The sequence below is a fragment of the Camelus dromedarius genome, chromosome 1, assembly GCF_036321535.1.
Source record: "Camelus dromedarius isolate mCamDro1 chromosome 1, mCamDro1.pat, whole genome shotgun sequence".
Taxonomy (NCBI): Eukaryota; Metazoa; Chordata; class Mammalia; order Artiodactyla; family Camelidae; genus Camelus; species Camelus dromedarius.
In genome coordinates, this window is record NC_087436.1 from 77706818 (window position 1) to 77731500 (window position 24683).

General features: G+C 36.1%; 1 protein-coding gene across 1 annotated transcript in view; it reads right to left on the minus strand.

Moving 5' to 3' along the window:
• The window catches only part of PRKG2 (protein kinase cGMP-dependent 2), a 93738-nt gene that overhangs the window by 39781 nt on the left and 29274 nt on the right, over positions 1-24683 (minus strand). The window contains exons 3-9 of the mRNA XM_031432712.2: positions 23171-23337; positions 18823-18936; positions 17141-17246; positions 14687-14750; positions 7513-7590; positions 5805-5899; positions 2778-2846 (exon numbers count right to left, since the gene is read on the minus strand). Of these exons, the coding sequence (XP_031288572.1) occupies positions 2778-2846; positions 5805-5899; positions 7513-7590; positions 14687-14750; positions 17141-17246; positions 18823-18936; positions 23171-23337 (693 nt within the window). The remainder of the gene's footprint in view (positions 1-2777; positions 2847-5804; positions 5900-7512; positions 7591-14686; positions 14751-17140; positions 17247-18822; positions 18937-23170; positions 23338-24683) is intronic.

The window sequence follows — 24683 nt, forward strand, 5'->3', positions numbered from 1 at the left end:
TCCTTCCAATGCGTCCTGCACCCCACACTCGACAACCTTCCTTGATGGGTGATTTTTAGGGTGGTTCTCTTCCCTCCTATAAAATAGCAACCTTCTAGAAACCATGCTTCAATCATCTCAGTAAATCTTAAGCTCCTGGCTAGAGCAAAATGAAAGGAATGAAAATTTATGTCAACACACCTAATGCTAGTAAACCAGAGCCACCTCATTAGTGTCGTGTTGCCACTTACTGCCTGCCTAACCCTGAAGACCTCTACCCACCTGTAACTGACCACCAATCTATACTTACATTAGTATTTTACTGTATTGGGTATTTTCCATTTCCCCCTTCAGATCTACACTCCACTCTTCTCTGCCCTGCTCTGTGGACTATCCGTGGTTGACCGTACAGTAGTGAGAAACAAAACAGGCTTGTCATGCAATTTCAAATTTCCCACGGCTGAAGTTTTCAAGTAGAAGGAAATACTTCTCTTAATTTGTTTTGATTTTATTTATTCTATTTGTCACCATAGTTTTGCTTGCTATTAAACTAATTCATGTATTGTTGTAAACAAATTTTATTTTTTTAATGTAGGTGACACTAGTGTCACAAATCTCTAGAAATTCTCCACAAATTAAGGTCAAGTTTAAACAGCTACAACATTCTAGCTGTAACATTCAAATACGTATTTTTTTAAAAAAATAATGAATTAGGAAAGAAGAAGTAAAGAGTGATAGTCTGCTCCTCTTACTCATAAAATAAATTCATGTAACTTTTTATGTCTCATCGTGCCTAACACGACCACACTTTGTGTAGGAATCTCAACTCTGTGCATTTAAGCATTTTAAAATTATAAACTCCCAAATAATTTATAGGCTCTAAAATAACCACTGCATCCTCTTCATGGATGGTGGAGTCATGAGATACTATACAAATATTTGGTTATGTGATTACAATGAAGAAAAAGGGAAGGAGTTCTTCCTTTCTACCATATTTTTAGTCCTAGCATTTTGGAGCCATTTGTAAGATTTTATCACACAGCTAGTGCTATTCAGTGCATGCATATATTTTTCATAAACAAAACAATGCACTGCCAGGACAATTTCATACCAATATATTTTCCATCTGAGAGCTGTCATCCAAAGGGTTCCTTTATCTGAATATACTTTGCACTTTCTAGCCTGATGCTTTGTTTTAAGTTGTACTTCACCTGGAGAGACTTCCACATTTCCTTTGCCTAGAAAACTCCTATTTCACGTCCCATTTCCATCCTTACAAATTTAAAGTAAAACTTTCCTCATTTTACTGCGTTGTGATTGCTTCTCTTTCTGAACACATGCTATGGAAATCAAATGGCATGATGGAAAGAATGCTGAAAGGAACTGGAAGACCTGGGCATCTCATATGAAATCACAGATGTCACTTTTGGGGCAATTCTTTAACTGACCTGGACTTACTTTTCTTATTGGTAAGGGAAGTATTAATGTAACTCAAAGTGATACTAAGAATTATTGTTCTATGTTTGACGATGCATGTTAACTAGATTTAGTGTGGTGATAATTTTGCGATATACATATATATGTGTGTGTGTGTGTGTGTGTGTGTATGTGTATATATATATATATATATGTATATATATATGATCATTATGTTGTACACCTGAAGCTAATATAATGTTAGGTGTAAATTATATTTCAATTCAAAATAATCAATAAAAAATAATTGCTAACTTTTTAGGTATGTTATATTACTATGGTCATGTATTACAAATAATACTTAGCTTTTCGAGATGCTACTAAAATTTATCAGTGAAATAACTTTATGTTTGGAATTTCCTTGAACGTAGTGTGGTGAAGGCAGGGAGGGTTAATTGATAATTGTTGAACTTGTATTATGGGGTTTATAATCCTGACCTGTCTATTTTTAATATGTTTGAAATTTTTCATAATAAAAAATTTTTTTTAATATTCCAAGGTTCTTTCCAGCTCTAAATCTCTATGATTCTATGTTCAATAAATGGTGTATTCAATTAGCAATCAGTTGCATACTCTCTTGTGATACTTGTCATCATTTGACTATTTTTAGTTAATATTTCATAAGCACATGTCCTATTTGTTTGGCTACACATGACTTTTCTCAGATAAGGGCCTAGGTTTGGTATAGCAGAATTCCTTAATTATATCTAGTCAGCAAATATCCCCCTGATGAATAAGAGATCCGAAGAGTCAGATTCAAATATGATCTGAAGGGATTTAACAACACAAAATGAGACATTCTGAAAAATAACCTAAGACCTTTAGAGGTTAATATTGATGCACATCTCTTGCAAATTACCACAAATGTTAAATTCAGATTTCTCTGGAAATACATATAGCTAATGAGCATTTTATATTTTGTCTGAGAGAGAGAAGTTCAAAAATATTTCTGACTGCTTAGAGCATTTTAGGAATAAATTATGAAATTGCTCAGTATATTGTATGGAAAAAAATACATGAGTACTAATAAGCTTATTTCTCTGGAAGATGCAGAATTTAAATCAGTCTATTGCTGATATTTATGTACAAACTTTGAACACAAAATATTTAGCCTGCCAGCATCTGCCACTGCCACAGACAGATTCAGATCAGAAGGCCCAGTTCCTTCCCATGAATTTTAATAGAATGTACTAGCAGCTGAGGATTGGCCAGCACTTCCAAGTAGTGATGAATGGGAAGACAGATGGCCCTTGGAGTAACAGAAGGCCAAGTCTTCAAAGGTGGCAGAAGCCTGCATTCTCCAACAACAGCAGTATACTCACTCTCGATCTATAACCAGACATGCGACATCATTTTCCTCAGCAATGATGTTAGCTGACCTGACATCTTCACTGCAGACAAAAACAGGAAAGTCAGTTTTCTAGTGAGAAATTAAACATCCATTTTTATTAGGGAACCTGCTATTTGCATGAAACATCATCACTTAAACCTTCCAAAGATTATGCCTTTTTTTAACATCATAATATATACTCCACCCCTTTCCAAGAAAAAAAAAAAAAGCATGGACATGTGTCCTAATAAAGGTTAAGTGCACAAGGAATCCAGAGGAGAAGGTAACTGCACTGGGAACATAAATCAGTGACTGCAACCGTGTATGGAATTTCACTCTGTGCTCTGCGTCAGCCCAAATGAAATAGGTCTTTGATCAAACGGGAACTGCTAGTTAAAAAGCAGCCAAAATTGAAATTACCCGATCAAAGACATTTATAAGAAAACATTGAAGTAATTACATATAATAACCAATCAAAAATAAAACCCAAAGAAAGTGTTTTTCATGTCATATCACCCAATGAATTAGGTAAATCTAAAATCTTTTATTTCATAGTCTAAGATGTGTATTTTCCATTACAATCTCTGAAATCAGCACATGTCTTACAACTGACGATGAGTCATAGTGTAATTGTCTTTCTCGGGGGTACATAATATAATAATGCATCTTATAATTGATACCTTAGATATGAAGAATTATGACATATGATCTAATCATAATATATTTAATTACCTGATGAATACCAACGAGTCAAGCACTGGGTAAAGTCTTTCTTTAGAGAACTTTATTTATATTAGTTTCATCCTTCTATTAATTACAAACTAAAGACCCTGAAGAAAAGGTACATCCATGTGGTACCCAGTGCTCTGAGATTCATTTAAGGTAACCTGGAGCAGTAAGCACAGGAGGACTGCTCTAAGCAACTTCGTCAAAAATGGCATCACGCAAAGTATACAGTTGCTTTGTCTTCCCTTAGTGGTAGGACAGGGAAAACCTTGGCAGCCCGCCTCTCAGTGCAGAGAAGTCCCCTGTCCACATAGCCGGCATCCAGAGACTTTCTAACACAGTCCCTCCCAAGTTTACAGGGTCCTTGCTAGAAGACATTGGTGAAAACATTTCAGCTTAATGGGTTTTTGAGCTGTGAGCTGGGTAGTTTATACTCAACTGGTATGTGTAGATATCGATATGGATATGATCTTGGATATGGGCCAACTATTTGATATGTGAGCTCAAAAATGAAGAGATAAAGCAACCCTTTCACTTGCCAGTGTCATGATTTTGACTAGGAATATCCTCTACAAAAAGTTTATGAGTATTAGAGGTTTACAAATACACATATTTTTTTTCATAATAACTGTTAAGTACCATGAATTTATTTTTGCATACAAAATGCCGAAAGAACTCCTGGGCCTGTTTAATGTCGAGTCATGGAAATACACAGAATGTAAAGAATACTGAGTCACAGTCAGCGGCCCTAAAAAGTGATAGCGTAAAAATGCACAAAAATGTAAACATATGTGTATCCAACTCTCTTTCTCATAGATTTTAGTTCTATGCTTTTAAATGCTTTGGGGAATGAGTGTCTTTATTAAATGTAAATTCTCATGTTTCTCATGGGAAAACACTGTAATTGGCTAGCTGCAACATAGAACATAAATTATTTCAGATCCAGCATAACCAGACAGCATATTTCCTTTCAAGAGCTATTTTGAGTCTACAGTACATTTATAAAGTTCTCTGCACTTTCAAACTAATTGTTTTGCTTGGAGATATGAGAAAAATAATCTGTTAATTTTAAGAACAAATACACTGAAGTTTTGAATAATGATATTACACGATTATATTGCATGAATGTATTCATATTCTGTCACAAATAAACAAAAAAGGACCATTTCCCAATTATTGAAACAAGTTCATTACCAGCTAGAAAATGGGAAACAAAAACTCAACTTGTTTTTAAATTCAATTTTTTATACCAAATAGCTATAACTTCACTTATTGAGTTTAAGTAGTTTAATTTTCTTTAAAAATAAAAGCTATATGACTTTTAAATAATCAAATTTGTCTTCAGGTAATTTATGAACACTTTTTCTTTGCTCTGTATTTAATGTAATCCTGACATGTAAATCAGCAGAACTGGGGCTTCACAGACAAAAATTAAAAAGGAAGAAAAATGAACAGAAATACTACTTATTTTTACAAGCAAAGATATGAAATAAAAGCATTTAGTAATAGCATAAATTTTAAGTGATTTCTTAATAGTTTCAAGTATTCATTTAAAAACATATATGACTCCAAAAAAAGTGTGTTGCTCAAAATTCTAACTTTATAAGGTTATGTATATTTAAGAAATTTTTTTTTTCACATTTGAGGTTGTGTTCTGAGTTCCAAGAAGCACATAGTGTCTCCTGTGCTACTTGGTTAATCTTTATAAATGTTTCTCCTATAAGTTAGATCAAACAGTAAATAAACACATACCTCAAAAGGCCAAAGGTTCAGGGAGAAACTTTAAATACACTATTTTGAGTTGCTTCTAAAACTTGCAAAGTGAGCTGATTAAAAAGTCTTAAGAAAATATTACCTTTGGCATAATGATTTAAAAGCACAAAGAATATGTAAAGTCATTATCTGATAATTTTTAAAAGAATAAAACAAGGCAACATTTTAAAACTTGATAATATAAAAACTCTTACAGGAAAATTCTAGTTTTCATGTCTTCAATTTCTTTCTCTGACTCTCATTTAAACCAAAAATTATTAGAATTATTATTTTGGAACACCAATTTTATTTTCACCAGCAAACTTAAAACTTTCCAAATCTCTTCCTATACAAAATTAATAAACTTATCTCCCATTTAACAATGAATTTTTTTAAAAGTCAGTGTAAAATTTTGGTTTAATTTCCAGATAACGGCTGCCATCAGTTTGGTAGCTCCATTCTACAGCTCCAAATGAGTAGGTATATGTGCAAACAACCAAAGAATTATTATTAAGTATAGTCTATAAATTCATAGATTCACCTGATAAGAGCTTTTTCTCCAAAGTATTCTCCTTTCTGCAGTGTTTTTATCAGTTGTGGTTGATCATGGCCCTCAGTACTCTGGGTGACTTTTACCTAAATGATGTCAAATAATTAAAAAGAGAGAGAGAAGAAGTAAAGGAGAATCTAAACACATATCCATTCAACCAGTCCCTCCAGATCTACATAAACTTGACTGAACAAGGAAAGAGACAAGTCTTTGCTTCAATATTTCAGTAGTTAAGACTACAGTCAACTACATTTAGACTAATCTAACTACAGTCAACTCATTTGGATGGACTAAAAAAGTCTGCCACCTAACATGATCACATGACTCCATCTTTTGCAAGAAGAAGCCTCTCCATACAAACTTCACCTCCCAAAGTTAATAAATTTGCTATGTGAATCCAGTTACTCCTTCCTAAGGATGGTCAAAGAAAATGATAATGATCCTATGGGAACTTTATTTTTCCAAAAAGCCAAATACAGTTGACAAATCAATCAAGAATAAGACTGAGTATCAGGAGTTCTGAACCCAGTGTCCACAACTGACTTGTTGATTCGTGCGGACTCTCTAAAACTGAATACAAACTGTGGATCTGGAGGAGGGTCCACAAGTCTCACAAGAGGCTCAATGTGACGGTTTAAGAGCCCGCATGGGAGAGTCAAACAAAAACTTCAACATTACTTGCTTGTGGCTAGAATTATTCCAGTTCAACATGGGAAGAAAGGTCGCTTCATATTGGTGAGAAATTCTGATTAGCATTTATGAAAGTTACAATAAATTAAAAAATTTTTTAAATAATAAATGCAATTTATTTATCAGGCAGAATTCTTTCAAAACATGAGGTTTAAGTTGGTAAGAAATGATAAAAAGCGTTTCTGAGTGTTGAAAAGTTTCCAAAACTATTTTGTTAACTTTTTTCCCATCACTGGGGGCCTAGTTCAAAGTTCAACCACGAACCAGTTTACAAAGGGCAGTGCCCGACTCTCTGATGATAAAACTCTTTCATGGAAGAAAGAGCATTTATAAAAATCTGGCAGTTTATGGACACAGGTGCTCAAGATTTCATTCTTTACTTCGATCTTTCACAAATGCTTTTTGTCTCCGAGGAACATTGTAAAGAGTCAACGTGGGAGCAACTGGCAAAATGTTATCCACTCAATAGCTAGGTAAAGAAAAAGATCTGTTGTCTACATCAGGGTAAACTTTTCATCAGCATCTAAATCAGCTTGAGCTATTGTATACAATTTGAAGTTCTGAGCCACACTGTTCTCCAGCTTGATGCCTGATCATTGCTGCCCTCAATTGCCTAGTTCATTTTCCTCCACTGTTGTCTGTTGTATCTGTGGGATGGGAAAATGTTCCAGCCCCGATCTTGGGCTGGGAATCACACAGTCATAGCTAGAAGGGATGTTAGAAATAATCCAGTCATTTTATACACGATGAAACCAAGTCTAAAGAATGTCAAGTGACCTGACTAAAGTCACTAGGAAGTTACTATCTCAGCTGGAACCCATCACAAGTCTCTTGTGGCCCCAAACCCAGTGCTCAGACCAAACCCTCCCAGGACTTTTGAGCAGAAGCTCCTTTACCCAGCTCTACACAGAGGACTTAGGCTGCAATGTTAGAACATTGCTGTGTGTATGGCAAACAGATTCAAAACAATTTTTTGATTTACTTTAAGTAAGCTTTCATTAATATTTACCTTTCCTTTTGCTAAAATGAAAAAGGTACTTCCTTCCTCGCCCTCTCTAATTATGTAATCTCCTTTGTCATAGTATTCCTATTGGGATGAGAGAAAAAGAAAACGTTAGATGCAGTGGAGGCATTCAGATGAGGACATAAATGAAACAGAACTCCTGTGTCTTTGAAATGAGCATTCCACACAGTTTCTGTTATTGTTTGCTTATTGTAACTGTGATCTTTTTAAACACTGTAGTCACAAACCATGGAAAAGTTAAGGAGACTCTTGCTTTATTATCTGCATTTACATTTATCTTTCACAGAAAAAAAATTCCCCTGGAATAATGAATTTCAGGCATGGACACTGAAGACATGAACCAGGCAGTCATCACTGATATGTAGGTAGGCTTCCCCAAAATAATCTAAATATAAACTCTTTGATGATCTGCAACAGTCTGAAACTGGGTCTAGAGTTTCGAAAAATGACAAACATTACCTAGTAAACGGAAAATGTAACCCCAAAAGGATATGAGGAACATCAACCTCAGTTTCTAATTCTTTGCAGAGCAATGGTTGGGAAAATTCTATATACACAGTAAGGAGTTCTTTCATATAGATTCTCTCCAAAGATTTATCATCACGGAAGAACAACATTAGAATTTTTCACTTGTAAATTCCATTCATCAATGTAGGTTTATCCTCGTGAAACCCCAAACTGTCACTTGTTTCTTTGTTTCCCTCATATATGTGTGTGTAATCAGAGGATTGAGGGGCAGGGAAAAGTAATTCATCTACCTGTCAGATCAAAAGAGCAATTCAGTCTCTTAGAAAATAAAAAAACTGTCCATTCCTACTTTGCTTTAATTTGATATTGTCTCAAAGTCATAGAACTAAAGTAGATCTCTTAATTACTTATACAAACAAAACTGGTCTTGTTTAATTTTTTTAAAGGCATAAATAACATCATAGCACTCTCTTGTTTTTCTTTTAGACTTGAAAAAATCCAAACAAAACTCCTTTTGTGTCTATCATATTTCAGTATTTTTGGGTCCTGTACTCTTAAAACATATTTACATTTATGGAATAAATATTACTCCTAATACTAATAAACATACCTTTTATTCACATAGCACTATGTATATTTTACAAGACATTTCAAGATCTCATGAAAGGAAGCATAATATCTTTGGGGAAAAAGCACTTTGAATCCATAGCAATCAAGATTCAAATCTCAGTTCTGCTCTGAATTTCACTTCCATCAATCCAGAAAATTTAAATAAGAATATTTACTTTCAAGGACTTAGAGAAGATAGGCACATTAGTTTTTTTTTATTGCTGCTGTAATAAATAACCACACACACTTAGTGGCTTAAAACACTCATTTGTTATCTCAGTTTCTGTGGGTCAGCGAGTTGAGGCACGGCGTGGCTCAACCGGATTGCTCTGTTTGGGGTCTCTCAAGACTGAACTCAGGGTGTCATTGGGGCTGTGTTCCTTTGTGGTGCCTCTGGGGAAAAAAAATCCACTTTCAAGCTTAATGAGGTTGTTGGCAGAATTCAGTTCCTTGCAATTGTAGAATAAGGTCCCACTTCCCTGCTGGCTGTCAGCCAGGAGCTGCCTCTTAGTTCCTAGACTTCTCTCTTGCCCCTGCATGGAACCTCTTATGTTTCAATACCAGAAAGGGCACGTCGAATTCTTCATGTACTTGGAATCTCTCTGACTTCCACTTCTGCTACATCTCTCTGACTGCAGCCAGAGAAAACTCTCTGCTTTTAAGGGCGCGTGTTCCTGAATGATTCATACTTGGCCCACCTAGATAATCCAAGATAATCTCTATTTTAAGGTCCCAAACCTTAATTAAATCTGCAAAGTTCCTTTTGCCATGTCATATAACATACTCATGTGTTTCAGGGTTTAGGGTCTGGACATTTTGGAGGGGGTCCCTTCTGCCTCCCACAATAAGCTAATTAAAGACAACGGTTTTTGGAGAACTGAAAGCCCCTGAACCATGGTAAATACTCAATAATGATCACCATGTTAAGGAGGAAGATGAGAATGGTTTGCTTAGCTGTTATTTCAATATACTGAACCTCAGTTTCCTTTTCTGTAAAATTAAGATGGTATGATCTACCATACCTAGTGATGTTTGAGGACTAGGTGAGACAGTCACCTGGTGACTGTTAATTTCTGTGAAAGAGGCTGTGAGCTGGTCATCAAAGTCTTCCACAGTAATACACAGCCATCCAGGTAAACTGCATCCCCCAGCCTCCCTGCTGTTCACTGTGGCCATGTGATTAACTTTTAGCTACATGAGTCTGAGCAGAAGCAATGTATGTCCTGCCCATGCCAGGCCTATGCACTGGTCCAAGGCTGTGTCTTCATACATTTCCCCAAACTGTAATGGCATGGCCCTGAGAGATTTTGGGAGTGGGACAGTATTGAAGATGGCAGAGTAGCCATCAGCTTGGGTTCCTGAATAATTCTATGTAGCTAACCAGGCCTAGCCTCCCTGGACTGTTACGTGAGCAAGAAACACACTTTTATTCCACTCGGAAAATAACATTTTGAGTTTTTTCCATCACAGTCTGCTTACTCCAGCACTCTACTCCTTCTCATTATAGCTCTGTCACAAGCCTTCACTACATACACACAAGCTCACTTTACCATCGAGATGACCATGACACCACGGTTCAGGGCTCTTCATCATAGAGCTAACATTCAGTTCTCTTTACTAAAACTGCCGGGGTCATGTGAGACTTCCCTGTTTCAGACAGTCTGCTCTTGGATCTGTTCCCATCTTAATTTCAGTCCCCATCACCCACTTGGAACAGAAGGAATCTAGAGAATTCCTGAAGTGCTGGTGGGCTGTTCTTCAGCTATTATAAAGTCTCTGGTCTTCACAGAGGGGCAGCTTTAACTCCTGCCAGTCAGATAAGTTAAAAAGGAGAAGCTGGAAAGGCAACACTGAGAAAGGGCTTTGCTGTTTCTTAAGGGGCAACCTTCCTAGTGGTGTTTTTCCCAGGGATTAGTCTTTGTCACCCAAAACCATGGGAGGAAGATAAATAATACCTCCCAGTGTGTTGACAGTAACTTCATAGATCAGAAAAGGCCATGGATGTAGGTCAGACCAAAAATATATAGTGGTAAGTACTGGCTACGATGCTAGACTGGCCAGTGTTTGTCAACTGGGGAGAGCAGCCAGTCTAGCCAGGGTGGTCACCAAGACCAAAAAGAGACATGCAAACAGTGTGGTTTACTGTCCTGTGTTACATTGCAAAGGGGTCCCTTAGAGGACCAAGAAGCCATAGACCCTATCCTGTGGGGTGGCGGTTTTCAAGCAGTTTTTACTCTGAATTCAGTAAGGAATACATTTTACATGTACACCCAAATACCTACATGCAAGTGTACACACACATATTTATATAAAACTGAATCATATTTAAACAATACTTATGATCAGTACTCTGATTTTTTAAAAAAGTGTTCCTCTAAATTGATTTCATGACCCAGTAATGAGTTGTGATCCACAGTCTGAAAAAGTTGTTTTAAAAGATGATATTTAGAAACACCGAGAGTGGTTACTTAGTGTATGGCAAGAAGGGAAAATCAGGAAATCAATTCCACGGCAGACTGAAAGGCAGAGATCAGAAGAAAACTACACAAATAGCAACAGCGAAAGATGGAAAGAGTTTTTCATGTAAAGAACTGCTCATTCTGTGCTAGCTAGCAAAATGCTAGAGCCTCAGTGCCTGTAATAGAATATACAAAACCAGAAATAAAATCCAAGGCGATGGAGGGCAAATCAAAGAAGCAAGCCTATAACCTCCTTGGAGTCTTTACTGTGTGGTTTGAAATCTTCATTGCAAAGAAGTATTGATGATACACAATCAGCTGTATGATACACACACCATACACACACACACACACACACACACACACACACACTCTGCATCATGTGACTATATACCTAAGTTGATTGTTTAAAAAATTGCATACAGTTATTTGGGTCTGTTACCAACTATGTTTTGTTTCTCCAAGTATGATAGTTAAAACATTTTAGAAACTTTAAAGCAAACACACGTACATCAGTGGACCCTATCAACCATTCAGGCAAAACATAGTAGTACCTGATTGCTTATTTCTAAGGAACCAAAGTCTACAGAATGAAAACCAACAGAAATTCCTTTTAAGGTGAGCCAACTGTGTGGAATTCTGTAATTGAAACACTTGAAAGAGCCCGTAGAGATGGGACCCACCCAGCACTCCCTTATTTTACAGTTGCGAAGACCCTGATGCCCACCACAATTAACTGACAGCTGCTAGGAACAGGGGTTTGACCATAAAACCTAATCACCAGACTTTGGACTAGCTAACTTTCTACAACACCTCGTTGCCCCACCTTTAACTAACTGGTCCATAAACTGGCAAAATCCACAATTATCTCAACTTTGTATGGTTCTGGATGTAATCATTACAGTGAGAAAACCCCTCTGACTTTTGCAAGTGTTAGCAAGAACTATAAGAAAGGAGGACTAGAGACTTTTAACAAATGATTAAAAAAAAAAATAAGAAATCCATGAATGAAAAGGTAGAATATGGCAAACCCTAACCTATGTGTGTTCTGTTCATAACTTTAAATAGTGCTTCTCAAACTTTAATAAGCCAAAGAATTGTATAGCTAAAATGATAAAATGTGGATTTCTGGGTCCCTATCCCAGTTTCTGATCCAGTAAAACTGTGAGGTCGGACCTGGGAATCTGCCTTTTAAGCAGCACCGCTAATGATCTGACCAAGGAGGACCTGCCACACTCCCCACCCCCAGCCCGTTCCCCCTACGCCTCCAGGTTCATGAAAGATGCCACACAGGAGTCGCAGGGCAGAGGGTCAAATACCAAATCTCTGTAACAGAGAGTTAGGTGACTTTTCAGTCAGCCACACAGTCAAATCCCATGCTTCCTGGATCAATCACCACAAGTGGAAACAGAAACTCCTTCCACTCTGGTCTTCCGTACTGCACAACTGCCAGGTGTGGAGGTCACATGATCGTTTTCATTATCATCAGTAGTTACACAGCATTCTGAATCCGTATTATGTTTTACGATGGTCATTAGTTAACTCTTAGGGCACACTAGTGAATATGCTGATACCACTCCCACTCTCCTTTTCCCATTAGAACACAAGAAGAGGTTGAAAGGCGATGTCTGCCTCTAGATCTGAATGCTCTGGGTGATTTAAGCTGAAGCAAGAAATGCTATTGAAACACTGCACATTCTGGCTATTTGGTCTATGAGTGCAACAGATGAAGTCTTAACAGACACATCAGATCAACTGCTTGGTGATGGGAAATTCTGATCCCCCTTCCCCGCCTCCTGCACAAAAATTAAAAACCACCCCCAATCAACTCCTAAATAGCACACCAGACTCAGTCTGTTTTCTCAAAGATTATAGAGACAGTTTGTGGGACAGCTGGTCCTGGAACTCAGCGGGTGCTCTGTCATAACTCTGATGCATTAGTGATTGGCTGTTGTCAGGACCCTGGTGATGGGTCATTAGTCCAACCTCTGCTGGCAATTTATGTGCTTTTCTTAGTGCTAAATAGATCCCACTACTCCCTTGTTAATCACTTTCGAATCTGAGAATTTTCACACATTACAGAGACACGTTTGTTTGCCAGGTATGAATAAAGAGCCGTTTATATACTGTGCTGCTGTCTGCAAATGCTAATATGTAATAAAGCCTTTCTAGGCTGGTTTTAAAAGATGAGACTTTCAAACTCAAATTGTGTGTTAATTAATACTAGGTTTGAGCCCCCATCTACATATTCTATAGCTGTTGCCTGCGGCTGCTATAAATATGTCTAATTTACCATTTATTTTTAATGACACTAAATTTTAATATTTGCTGTCAGCATGGAATTCCCCTCTGGTGAATCTACTCTATTAGTATTATATTAAAAACAGATTTCCTCAGTTAACAAAAAAATATAGGGCCTCTACAGCTTTAAAAAAATACTCAGAAATTAGAATGAATTATTAATTTGTAACATCTGTGATTGGGTTATGTTACACTGAGAAAATCCCGAGAGGTGCAGGGCAAGCAGCCCTCTTGAAAATGACTTCATATCTGAAAGCTCTGGGGACACAAGGCCAGGCACTGTGTCATCATGGCCTGTCCTTGATAAACTGCTGGATGGGCTCCATGAATTGTAAATGGAAACATTACTGGTGTCACTTACACTTAAGGATAAAATGGTCAGTACTCCCTTCTCAACAGATATTAGTTTACACTGTATATTGTGATTGACAGAAGCATGAATCTGTCAACAATTAGTCTTGTCTCCCACTGAGAACAGCTTTATAAAAGCTTAAAGTCTACATGCGACTCCTTTACTATTCCATACCTCCTTTAAATTCCCCAAAAGCCATTTTGCTTTCAATGAAATTAACTCTCCAAAAAAGTTAGAGCGAGGTTAACTTTTAATATTAATCTCTGAAGAGGTTCTCACATACTGCATATTATTAGAATCCAAGGTACATGTCATAAAAGCATTATTCACGAAAAGACTTGACTAGTCTTGGACTAGAACCAACCATCTGCGTGATGCCTAACATGAGTATTTGAACACATTCCAATATGCTGTTTTTCCCGAGATGTTAAAATAGGCACAGTGCTTCTTAAGCGCAGGGGGATTTTTTTGTTTTGTTTTTTTTTAATGTCTTTTCATAGCCTGGAGTTTTCAAGTATGGAGTGTCTCATAGCCTGATTCAGGAGACTATCACAAAAGCCCCAGTATACCCTTTCTCTTCTCCATTACCTAATTAGGCATCACTACCTCCTTCATACTATGAGCTCTTTAAGGGACTGTGATGTTAATTGCAGAAAATCAAATGCCTCTTGAGTGAGGCAGATTGGTTTTCTCAAATACACTGAAAAAGATTAAAATACGTAAGTCAAATGTCACTTTACACATGCAAATCCAATTTTCCTTTATATATTTCAGAAGAGTGCCCTAATCCCACCCCAGCCCCCTTAATTCAGTGTGAGCTGACCTAAGGGTTTTCACAATAGTAAAAGGTTCCTGGTCTCCATGAACTAGCGATCACCATCTTTTCCTTCTTTTTAATGTGCAGTGCTAATAATGACTAGATTATGCAATCTTTTAATGAAATGCATTTTTTAACTTTAAGATTTCTTACCACTTCCAAGCAGTCAATGATCTTGGTTAATTTATCTTCAGGTAAATTCTTCAGCAAGGATACACTACAAAATTTTAAAAGAAACCTTTATTTAATTCTCTTCCTGAATTAAACTAGAAATGCACACCTATATGTAGATTCAAACACCTTTGCATGCATTTAAAAAGACACAATGCCCTTTAATTGTTCCAAAGTAAACCGCCAAATATACTACCCATAAATAACTGAATTTCAAATACATTTAAATTATATAATTATATTTAATCACAGACATTTATTATAGGCAAATAAATAAAATTAGTAAGATACAATAAAAAGAAAAAAATGAAATTTTGCCTCTTTGGGAAAAAAACATTTTACATTGGTTGTTGGTTTTCAAAGTGAATCACATCCAGAAATGTGCTTCTCTCCACATCTCAATATCTCTTTTATTAACATGCATAAGGAGCTCCCTCCTTCCAGAGGAGGATCAGATTTTCATCTAAATCCTTATAATTAAGTAAAGACTGAATCTAGGAGGGAAAGTAGGAATCAGCATGGAAATGATCTTTGATTATTAGTCATATTGTACTGTCTTTTAAACTGAATGGTAGCCAGAGGCATGTAATCGGAACATTTTTACAGATAGTAATACACAGAGAATGAAATAGAATACTGAAACTTTTATTTGAAAAAAACCCCAGAAATTCCACTCAATATGATTAACCAATCAATGTGATTCAATTATTCTTTTAAAGCAATTTCTCTTCTATTTTACCCATTTTTCACACAGGACTGTTGATAGAATTTCTGTAAGATGAATACTTCTTTCTTACCATTTCAAATTTGATACCCCTAAGAAAAAAATGATGCTCCTCCAAAAACACGTGATCAGGTCTGAGTTCTGAAAAGAGAGCTCTAGACTGACACTTGCTCATGCGCACCAGGAGGCATGGAGCCAGGAGCCAGTGTATAAGAAATGTTTGTAACTGCAAAACACTGAAACACCACCAGTGGGAGAGCAGATAAATGCACTGTGGTCGAGTCACTTAAGAGAACTCTACAAGAGGAGAAATGACTAAATTAGCCAAATAAATGAATCTTAAAAAAGAGTGGGAAAAAAGCTGAGTTGCAAAAATGACACCTATTTTGTAAAGCTCAACAATAAGCTAAATGAAGCTATAGGCAAAATAATAAAGAATACCAAGGGTATGATCACTGAACCTCAGAACAGAGACTACTCCAAGGAGAGGGGATACCCCAAGGAAGGCTAAGAAATGACATGGGGGTGCAAATGAGAGCTCCAAAAACATGGCTGACTTCCTACTCCTTAGAATGATGGCGCTTATTTTGTTATTATGTTTTATAACTTTTTTTGAGATTACCTATACTTAGGTAGACCCCACAATATGATGCTAAGGCACTGTCTGGTCTATAGGCAAGGCACCTGCTTGACATTATAGCAGCTCTCTGCCAGAAGCTCTGACTGTGTCCGGGAGACTAGATCAGCAAGCGTTCATACGAGAAATCTTAACGCCTGCAATGTTCTACTGACTAACAATGCCTTCATTCAATATTCATCAAGTCCTCACTATATGCTAGGCACTGCACAGCCCTAAAATCATTGGCTAGGCAGGCTAGTTATGCACGATAAAAACCACTATACTTAAAAAGACCTAAGACTTTATTTTGGAGAACCACAGAACATGTTAGTATTACTACCACTTATCATCGGTTACATTTCATTACAAGATGTACTGCAGCTTCAGAGACTGTCAAACCTCCCATAAAGCACACAGAAATAGTTTGAATGAGGAACTTTCCAAACAAAATTTTTAATGCGTAGCTGACTTTTTCAGTTACATAGGTATTTGTTTCTCTTTAACTTGATGTGTCCAAGTTGTTGGGGGTTCAGAACAGTTGACAAGATGTGTATATTCCAAGGATCCATGTTATCATGGCAAGCATAATAACATTTTGGGCAAGTTAGTCTGCTATAAGTAATAGTAATCTGGAAGATGGTGTGGCTATGTAAATGAGGGAAATGTTTCAGGTAAAGAAAATGAATAAGGATAGTAAAAGAAATTAATTTTAATATTATTCTAAGCAAAGCAATATGAGAAAGATTGTCTTTTGCTATCTACTTCTAAATTATAGGACGTATTTCAAAGTCGACTGAGAAACCCAAGTGAATGTTTTAGGATATTTTTTGCACATTTTTCTATACTATATACAATGACTCCATCAATAGAAGGGCAAAATTAGCAAGAGAAATAAATCAGTGAACAAAGCTAATAATTTAATATCAGCAGCATATACTGCAAGAGAATACTTTTGCTCCTTTGGTTGAATCATGTGAAAAATGCTTAAATAAGAAAAGCTATAGTAAAAAAAAATTACTTGGATAAAACCAACATCCCCACAATCTGGCTACCCCATCTTCTGCTCTTTCCGCTGCCAATGTGTTTTTCTTACCTTCTGAGGAAGTTTCTGTACTGTTCATCTCGAGCTTGAGCTGTCCTTCTCATTATATTCTGGAACACCTCTCGATCTAGTGCCCATGTTTTAACATTGGTAATAGCTTTAGAAAAGTCAAGAAAATAATAAAATATTGTTTAGCTCTTCCATTAAGAAAACATTCCAAAATGTTCATCAATAAGTTTTTCATATACTCTCATAAAACGATAGATCTTGGAAAATGAATTATTTAAGCATGCAAATGGAAGGAAGTAGTGATGTAAAGAGTAAGCAACTTTATAAAATCATTTTTGGCTTTGAAATAAGCCATGATTGGAAGTGAGCAGCAAAAGATTTCCTTTCTAATTATGTTTTGCTTGGGATGATATTAAAATTAGTTTGCAAATCCTAATTATACACTGCATCATCAGGATGTATTTTAGATTTGTGCTGTGATACAATGCAATACAAGAGAAAGCCAGCCAGCCTGCAGTCAATTCAGAGAGTAAAGAATTCATACCTAGATAACTGAAAGCTAAAGATCTCTGTATGTGAGTATGTTTTTATGCCTTTTTATGTTGTTTAGACATTGCTGCTAATGAGAGCCAATATATTTTAAGAATCTCTATGGTTACTTTTACTTAAAATATATAAAATCATTTTCAAAGAGATTATGCAAGACAGTTTTTGAGAAAACCTCTTCATAGGAAAGACATTAAAAGCAAGAATAAAATCTACAAAGAAAGAGGAGCAGAAGTAGCAGCTCTAAAAAGTCTACATGAAATTATGGTAGAAATATATTCTTTTAAAGGAGTGATGAGAACTGAAAAAGTACATCAAAACCCAAATCTCTGGTCTACTAAACTTTAAAATGAATTAGAATTATTTTGACATTCTTTATTTTTATTTCTGTATTTATTAATTTTTTTAATTGAGGTATAATCAGTTTACAATGTTGTGTCAATTTCTGGTGTACAGCACAATTCTTCAGTGATACGTGAATATACATATATTCATTTTCATACTCTATTTTGACATTCTTGTTAAAAATAGAAATCCCTTGGCCCCACTGTCAGAGATTGTTTGGAGTGGAGCCTCAGAATCTGCATTTTTATCAAATACGGCAACAGTGCTAACACACATAACCTGGTCCCAAACCTTGAGAAACACCACATCTAAGTAATTCAGAAGAAAACCTAATACTACAATGAATAAAGTCAATAAAAATAAGAACCCTAAGGAGAAGCAATGGAAGTAATCCCAAAAGTCACTCATGAGAACTCTCATTAATTAATTCATATCCTTTTTGACATTTATACATTTTCATTGGTTTAATTAATGTTTCTGGTTTATAATATGGTCAGAACCTCATGGAGAAGAGAAAGCAAACATTCTAGATGAGCCAAAGGCAAATGTCTACATAGTGAAAAAGTGAAGTGGCAACTAAAGCAAACATTGGAATCAGTTCTGTTTAAAGCCATAATCATATTTTATATACAGGTATCCGATGGACAGGTTTTTAGAGCTTGAATCATTTAGACAAGTGCTTCAATATAAATCCTTTTATAAGCATAATATTTCTATTAATAAGAGAATATGGGGCACAACGGGAGATAAGAAGACTCAGGATGCAATAATGACAGATTATCTTTACCATTGTGTAATAATTATTTAATATACAGCATTCCCTCTCCTGTTACCTTTCACAGAGGCGGTCCTTGTACAGTTGTATAAAATGGCTAGTTCCCCAAACGTGGTCCACATAGGGATGGATGATAGCAATTTCTCCCCTTGGAACACCTCCAGTCGACCCTCTATCAAGAAGGATGCAAGAAAACACAAATAATCAAAATCCACCTAGATTCCATAAATTTAAAAAAATAAAACAATCAGAAAGTACACAGAACATAGACGTAAGATATGATTCTCATTATAGGAAAGCGGTTAACAGGGCAGACTGAAGCCAGCTCTGCCACTTACTCACTGTTAGCTGATTCGTCTTGAGCTACCCACTCTGCCTGGGTTCCTCGTCAATAATGGGGATAATATTAATAATAATTATTTCATACAGTTGTGAGAAGTAAATAAGTTACTATAGAAACCGATCATAGAACAATGGCTAGCGATAGTAAATGCCATGTAAATGTTAGCTATTGTTAACATTATCATTGTTACATAGTTCTTTTCCTGAAGCAAGTGTTTTACTTAAAATTCATTCTACCTCATGAAATGTAGCACATTAAACTATTTCTCTTGTACAAGGAACACAGCAATCACTGCATGTCTTGAAAACACAGAAGAGGTGTCCACACTGGCGGAAGGACTAACTTGTCATAACTGAGAAGTGCCCTGACCCTGGAGTCAGCCTGCCTGGATGTGTGACCTTGGGGAAGTTACTTCACCATGCCTTGCTTGTTGACTAATCCCTCAATCACTGCAACGAATTAATACAGGAAGTCACTAAGAAGAGCGCTTGAGAAAAATAATACCAAGAGAAATAAAAGACAAGCCAGAGACTGAGAGAAACATTTTCCTAAAAGATACATCTGATAAAGGACTGTTCTACCAAATATACAAAGAGCTCTTAAAGTTCATTAATAAGAAAACAACCCAATGAAAAAAATGGACCAAAGACTTTAGCACTGACCAAAGAAAAAACATGAAAAGATGCTCCATGTCATATATCATCAGGGAAATGCAAATTAAAACACCAATGAGATACCAACACCTGTTAGAATGGCCAAAACCTGGAGCACTAACAACACCACATGGTGGAGAGGATGTGGAGCAACGGGAACTCTTACCTCTGGTGGGAATGCAAAATGGCATAGCCAATTTGGAACACAGTTTGGTGGTTTCTTACAAAATTAAACATACTCTTACCATACAATCCAGCAATTGTGCCCCTTAGTATTACCCAAAGGAGCTGAAAACTTAGGTCTACACAAAAACCTGCACACAGATGTTTATAGTAGCTTTATGCATAATTGCCAAAACCTGGTAATGACCAAGATGTCCTTCACTGGGTAAGTGGATAAATAAACTGTGGTACATCCAGACAATGAAATATTATTCAGTGCTAAAAAGAAATGAGATATTAACCCAGGAAAAGACATGGAGGAAACTTAAGCTGAGCATATTACTAAGTGAAAGAAGCCAATCTGAAAAGGCTAAATACTGTCTGATTCCAACTATACAACATATAGAAAAGGGAAAATTATGGAGAAAATAAAAAGATTAGTGGTTGCCAAGGGTGAGGGGTGGGAGATGAATAGGCAGAGCATAGAGGATTTTTAGGGCAGTGAAAATACTCTTTATGATACTATAGTGATGGATACATGTTATTATGCATTTATCCTAACTATAGAGTGTTCAACACCAAGTATGGACTTTGAGTGGTTATGATGTATCAATGTAGGCTCATCCTTGATTAAAAAAAAAAAAAAGTACCATACTGGTGAGTGAAGTTGACAACAGGAGAGGCTATGAATGTGTTGGGGGCAGAGGGTGTATGGGAAATCTCTGTTCCTCTCTATCAATTTTGTTGTAAACCTAAAACCTCTCTAAAAATTAAAGTCATAAAAAGGAAAAGGAAGAGGAGTCCTTGACACTAATCTTTAAACAAAGGTTGGGGGAAGGAAGAGGCAGAAGTTGAGGCAACTTCCTCACAATTCTTTTGCCCCAGCAATTTGCTTCTCCTTTCTCTTCAAATAAATAAAACCTTACCTAACCAAAATCATATGCAAAAAGACCTATATTCTTAATGGAAGAATATGGTGGGGTCATTTCTCTTCCCCTTCAAGAATTAGTCTTTCCTTTCTCCAAATCACCACTAAGTAGTTCTGGGTCATCGCTGTCCACTCATTCATTCAACAGATCTGATCTGAATACTTATGTTGTACCAGGAACTAGTCCAGGTGCCAGAGAGATAGTGTAGACAAAACAGAGACAATATTTATTCTGTTAGAACTTATATTCTAGTAAGAAATAAATTCTGTCTTGGCTCTGAATTTTATAGATTAGATATACAATTTAATTTTTAATCATTACAACTAAATTCTATTCCATTGAAACCACTTAGTTGTACTGTTGAGTTGATATTGTAGATCTTATGCATTTCAAGTTTCCTTTCTAGTTGGTTATGGCTCATGGGACTTGCAATACTGAACAGTTATATGGAATACCAAAAATTTAAGCTAAATATGATTTTACCTTTTGTTATTCATGCTATATTTCATAAAACAGAGATTTTAAAGTAACAAACTAATTTGCTCAATCAGTTAAATCACACAATTCAATTCTTAGATAACACCGTAATCAGTTCAACTGAGAAACCACCCAATTTTCATTTCCATGTGTGCTATAGCCCTGACTTTAATGGCTGTATTGATGCTGACTTCTGTTCAAACCCTTCTCTCCTCAAGCCTTTCATCAGAGTTATTGGCAAGCAACCAGATGGGTTGACATGAGTTTCTCATCCTTTTCCTAGGAGGTTCCATAAATAGTGGTTGACTTAATGACCAGAGGGAATGATCATTCTCTCGCCAGAATACTCTCGTGTTACTAAAATAGAAGTGAAATGGCCAACAGAAAACTTGAAAGACGGGAACGTTGCTCTGGGTCACCTGTCCCTAAAATTTGAAGGCTTGGCTAAATTAAGACTATAATTCACTTCTTGGATAGAATTGCTTGTGAATGACTATAATTTTAAGGATGTCTACAAATATGTATATGGCAAATAATACACCAATAATTATGAAACTGGCATGTTTAAAGAATCAAAATATAGAAAACAATCTTTTATACACTATGAATAGAATAATACACATTTATTAATTTCTTTGGACAGGCAACTTCTGCTCCATATGTAAGGCCTCAAAGAAACAAAAGTCATAAAAGCATTACATTGCCAGGACCTATAGTGCAAAATAAAAGGCCACAGCTCATCCCAGATTACCATTCTATCTGGGCAAGCCAGCTTAACTTTTTTCCCTAAAACTCAAAGAGTTGGGGCAGTTCAGAATTTGACAGGGCACTCAATAACCATAAGCCCTGTTCAGATAATTTCTTGCCTCTATATCTAAAAAATAATTTGTTGAATTCCACTATAAGATTTATTATGCATTTGATATGCATTTGAGAAATAAATCCTTTGCCTATCTAACCATTATAATCTACCCAGCATGGAAGCATGTTAAAGTGATCATATATGGAGAAAGCCATTTAAATGGTTCTAAAAATACTGGTCTTGGGAAGAGCGGTATAGCTCAGTGGGAGAGTGCATGCCTAGCATGCACAAGGTCCTGGGTTCAATCCCCAGTACTTCTTCTAAAAATAAATTAATTAATTAATTAGAAAAATAAACCTAATTACCAGTACCCCCCCCCAATAAGACACCAGTTTTAATCTTAAGGCATTCTATTTGATTCATCTGTTGGTTAAATGTACCTAAATTATCTTTTGAAATCATTGGTATATTACCAAAACATTTTAGAGAGTCACAAAAATAATTGTTTTCTTTTTCCTGGTACAACAATGTAAAAAGGTCAACACAACCAGAAGTACTGTGAATACTTTCAAACACTTTTTTGTGATTGTTGAGTGAGTAGCACTGTGATTAAAAGTACAGACTCTTGAGTCAGATTGTTTAAATTTGCATTCAACCCCCACCACAATGAGCTGCGTGGCCTTGGATAAGTTACTCAATCTCTCTGGGACACAGTCCACATTAGTAACATAAAAATAATAGCTCCTGTCTAACAGAGTCGCTGAGTTGAAATGAGATCTCTCTATTAAGAACTCAATAGGATACTTGACACAGAAAGCATTCAGTAAATGTTATCCCCGTGATGATTAGAGGACCATGATATATTAAGTATTATCACTATGATGATTAGGGCAACAATGTTACTATTTCATGAGCGCAATTTGTTATATTTTCTACAAATAGAGCAAACCATTTTGCATTTTTATAAATGTCTGCAAAAAGTTATTAAACAACAGACAAATGTTTGTTATATAATGACTAGACAAATCTGTAAAACCCACCTGCCAGCACAAAGATATGGTTTCCTGGTTCTCCTTGCTTAATAATGTAACTCCCTTGCTGGTAGTTTCTCCCATACATGCATTCCACCATGTCTTTGATCTGCTGAGGATCCAGTCTCTTCAGAAATTGATTTTTATTAAGGGCATCTGTAATGAGTTTCTTCTCACTGGTGTAATGGAAGGGAGATGTTAGTTACAATTAGTGAAAAGTCATGTTTTGCTCTTTAGATTCACTTCCTTTTTATTCTTGACATTACTATCTATGTATTTACAACATTTCCATCAAGGACAATTTTGTTTTTCTATTCCCACCAACATCTGACCCTCATAACTACCGTATTTTACTTGTAAATCCTTTGAAAATATTTTGTTTCTGGTAATCATCATTAAATCAATGTTATCATCACTCCTAACGGTCATCATCACAAATGTAGCATCTTTCAAGATCCCTAGATGCAAAATTAATGGACACATGACTTTTAGATGGAAAGCAAGTCTGGTTGGCAGGTAGAAGGTGTATCTAAAGAACTATAACACAGCATTCATTCATTGACATATACACACATGCCTAATTATATTTTACTTAATCCTCACAACTATCCTGTGAGACACTGACTATTCCCACTTTATAGATAAGTAGACTAAAAGCTAAGAAGCAGCTTATTCTCCCCTAGGATTTAAATCTCAGTCTGTGAGTCTGAAGTCTATGCTGCTTCCATTACATCTATTGCCTCTTCTGAGCTGGAGAAGTCAGCTCCCGTGGGACTCATAAGGTTTGATCAGATGTAGAGGGTGATGGTGGTAGTTCAGATTTGCCTACATTTTGACTCTCAGTATGTCTAGACAAATCCCACATTTCCAATCTTATAGCCTATTCATTCCCCAAATCCAAGCCTACCTGATGATAATCCTAGAACACTCTATTTTCTTTTGGAAAAGGAGTACTTCAAAATAATTACCTAATCTTCATCACTGTAAATTTCAAATGTTCTAATTACCATACCTTATATGTATATATCATAGCGCTGGAAGAAAAGTTGCCTTGTGGGCTAAGTAAGAATCTTTGCACAATATTTGCTTTCATTCAAATTCAGCATGATTTTGTTAAATAGGGTTTTTTTTCTGTATTTTTCATTCAAACTCTCTCCCATCCCTAGCTTTGCTATTTAAAAACCTGTGATCCTTCCTACACAGAAAGTTCTCAAACACAAGGTAAAGTTTCATGGAATTAGATACTACCTTCATGATCCTATCCATCAGATCATTAGACTGCATGAATGAAACAGAATAAAGTGTTAGACAAATTCCTTCCTCCCTACAGTGACTCCATCGTCCTCGGAGCCATCCAAACTCTCTGAGTACTTGGAGAACTTACTTCTTTCTTCATCTATCACTACATCTTGTCAATTCTCTTTACAAAATATCACTGTTACCCATTTTAGTGTCCATTTTCAAGGATGTTCCAAGAAAAAAAATCTTAGCTCTGGACAATTCAAACAGCTTCTTTTTTGGT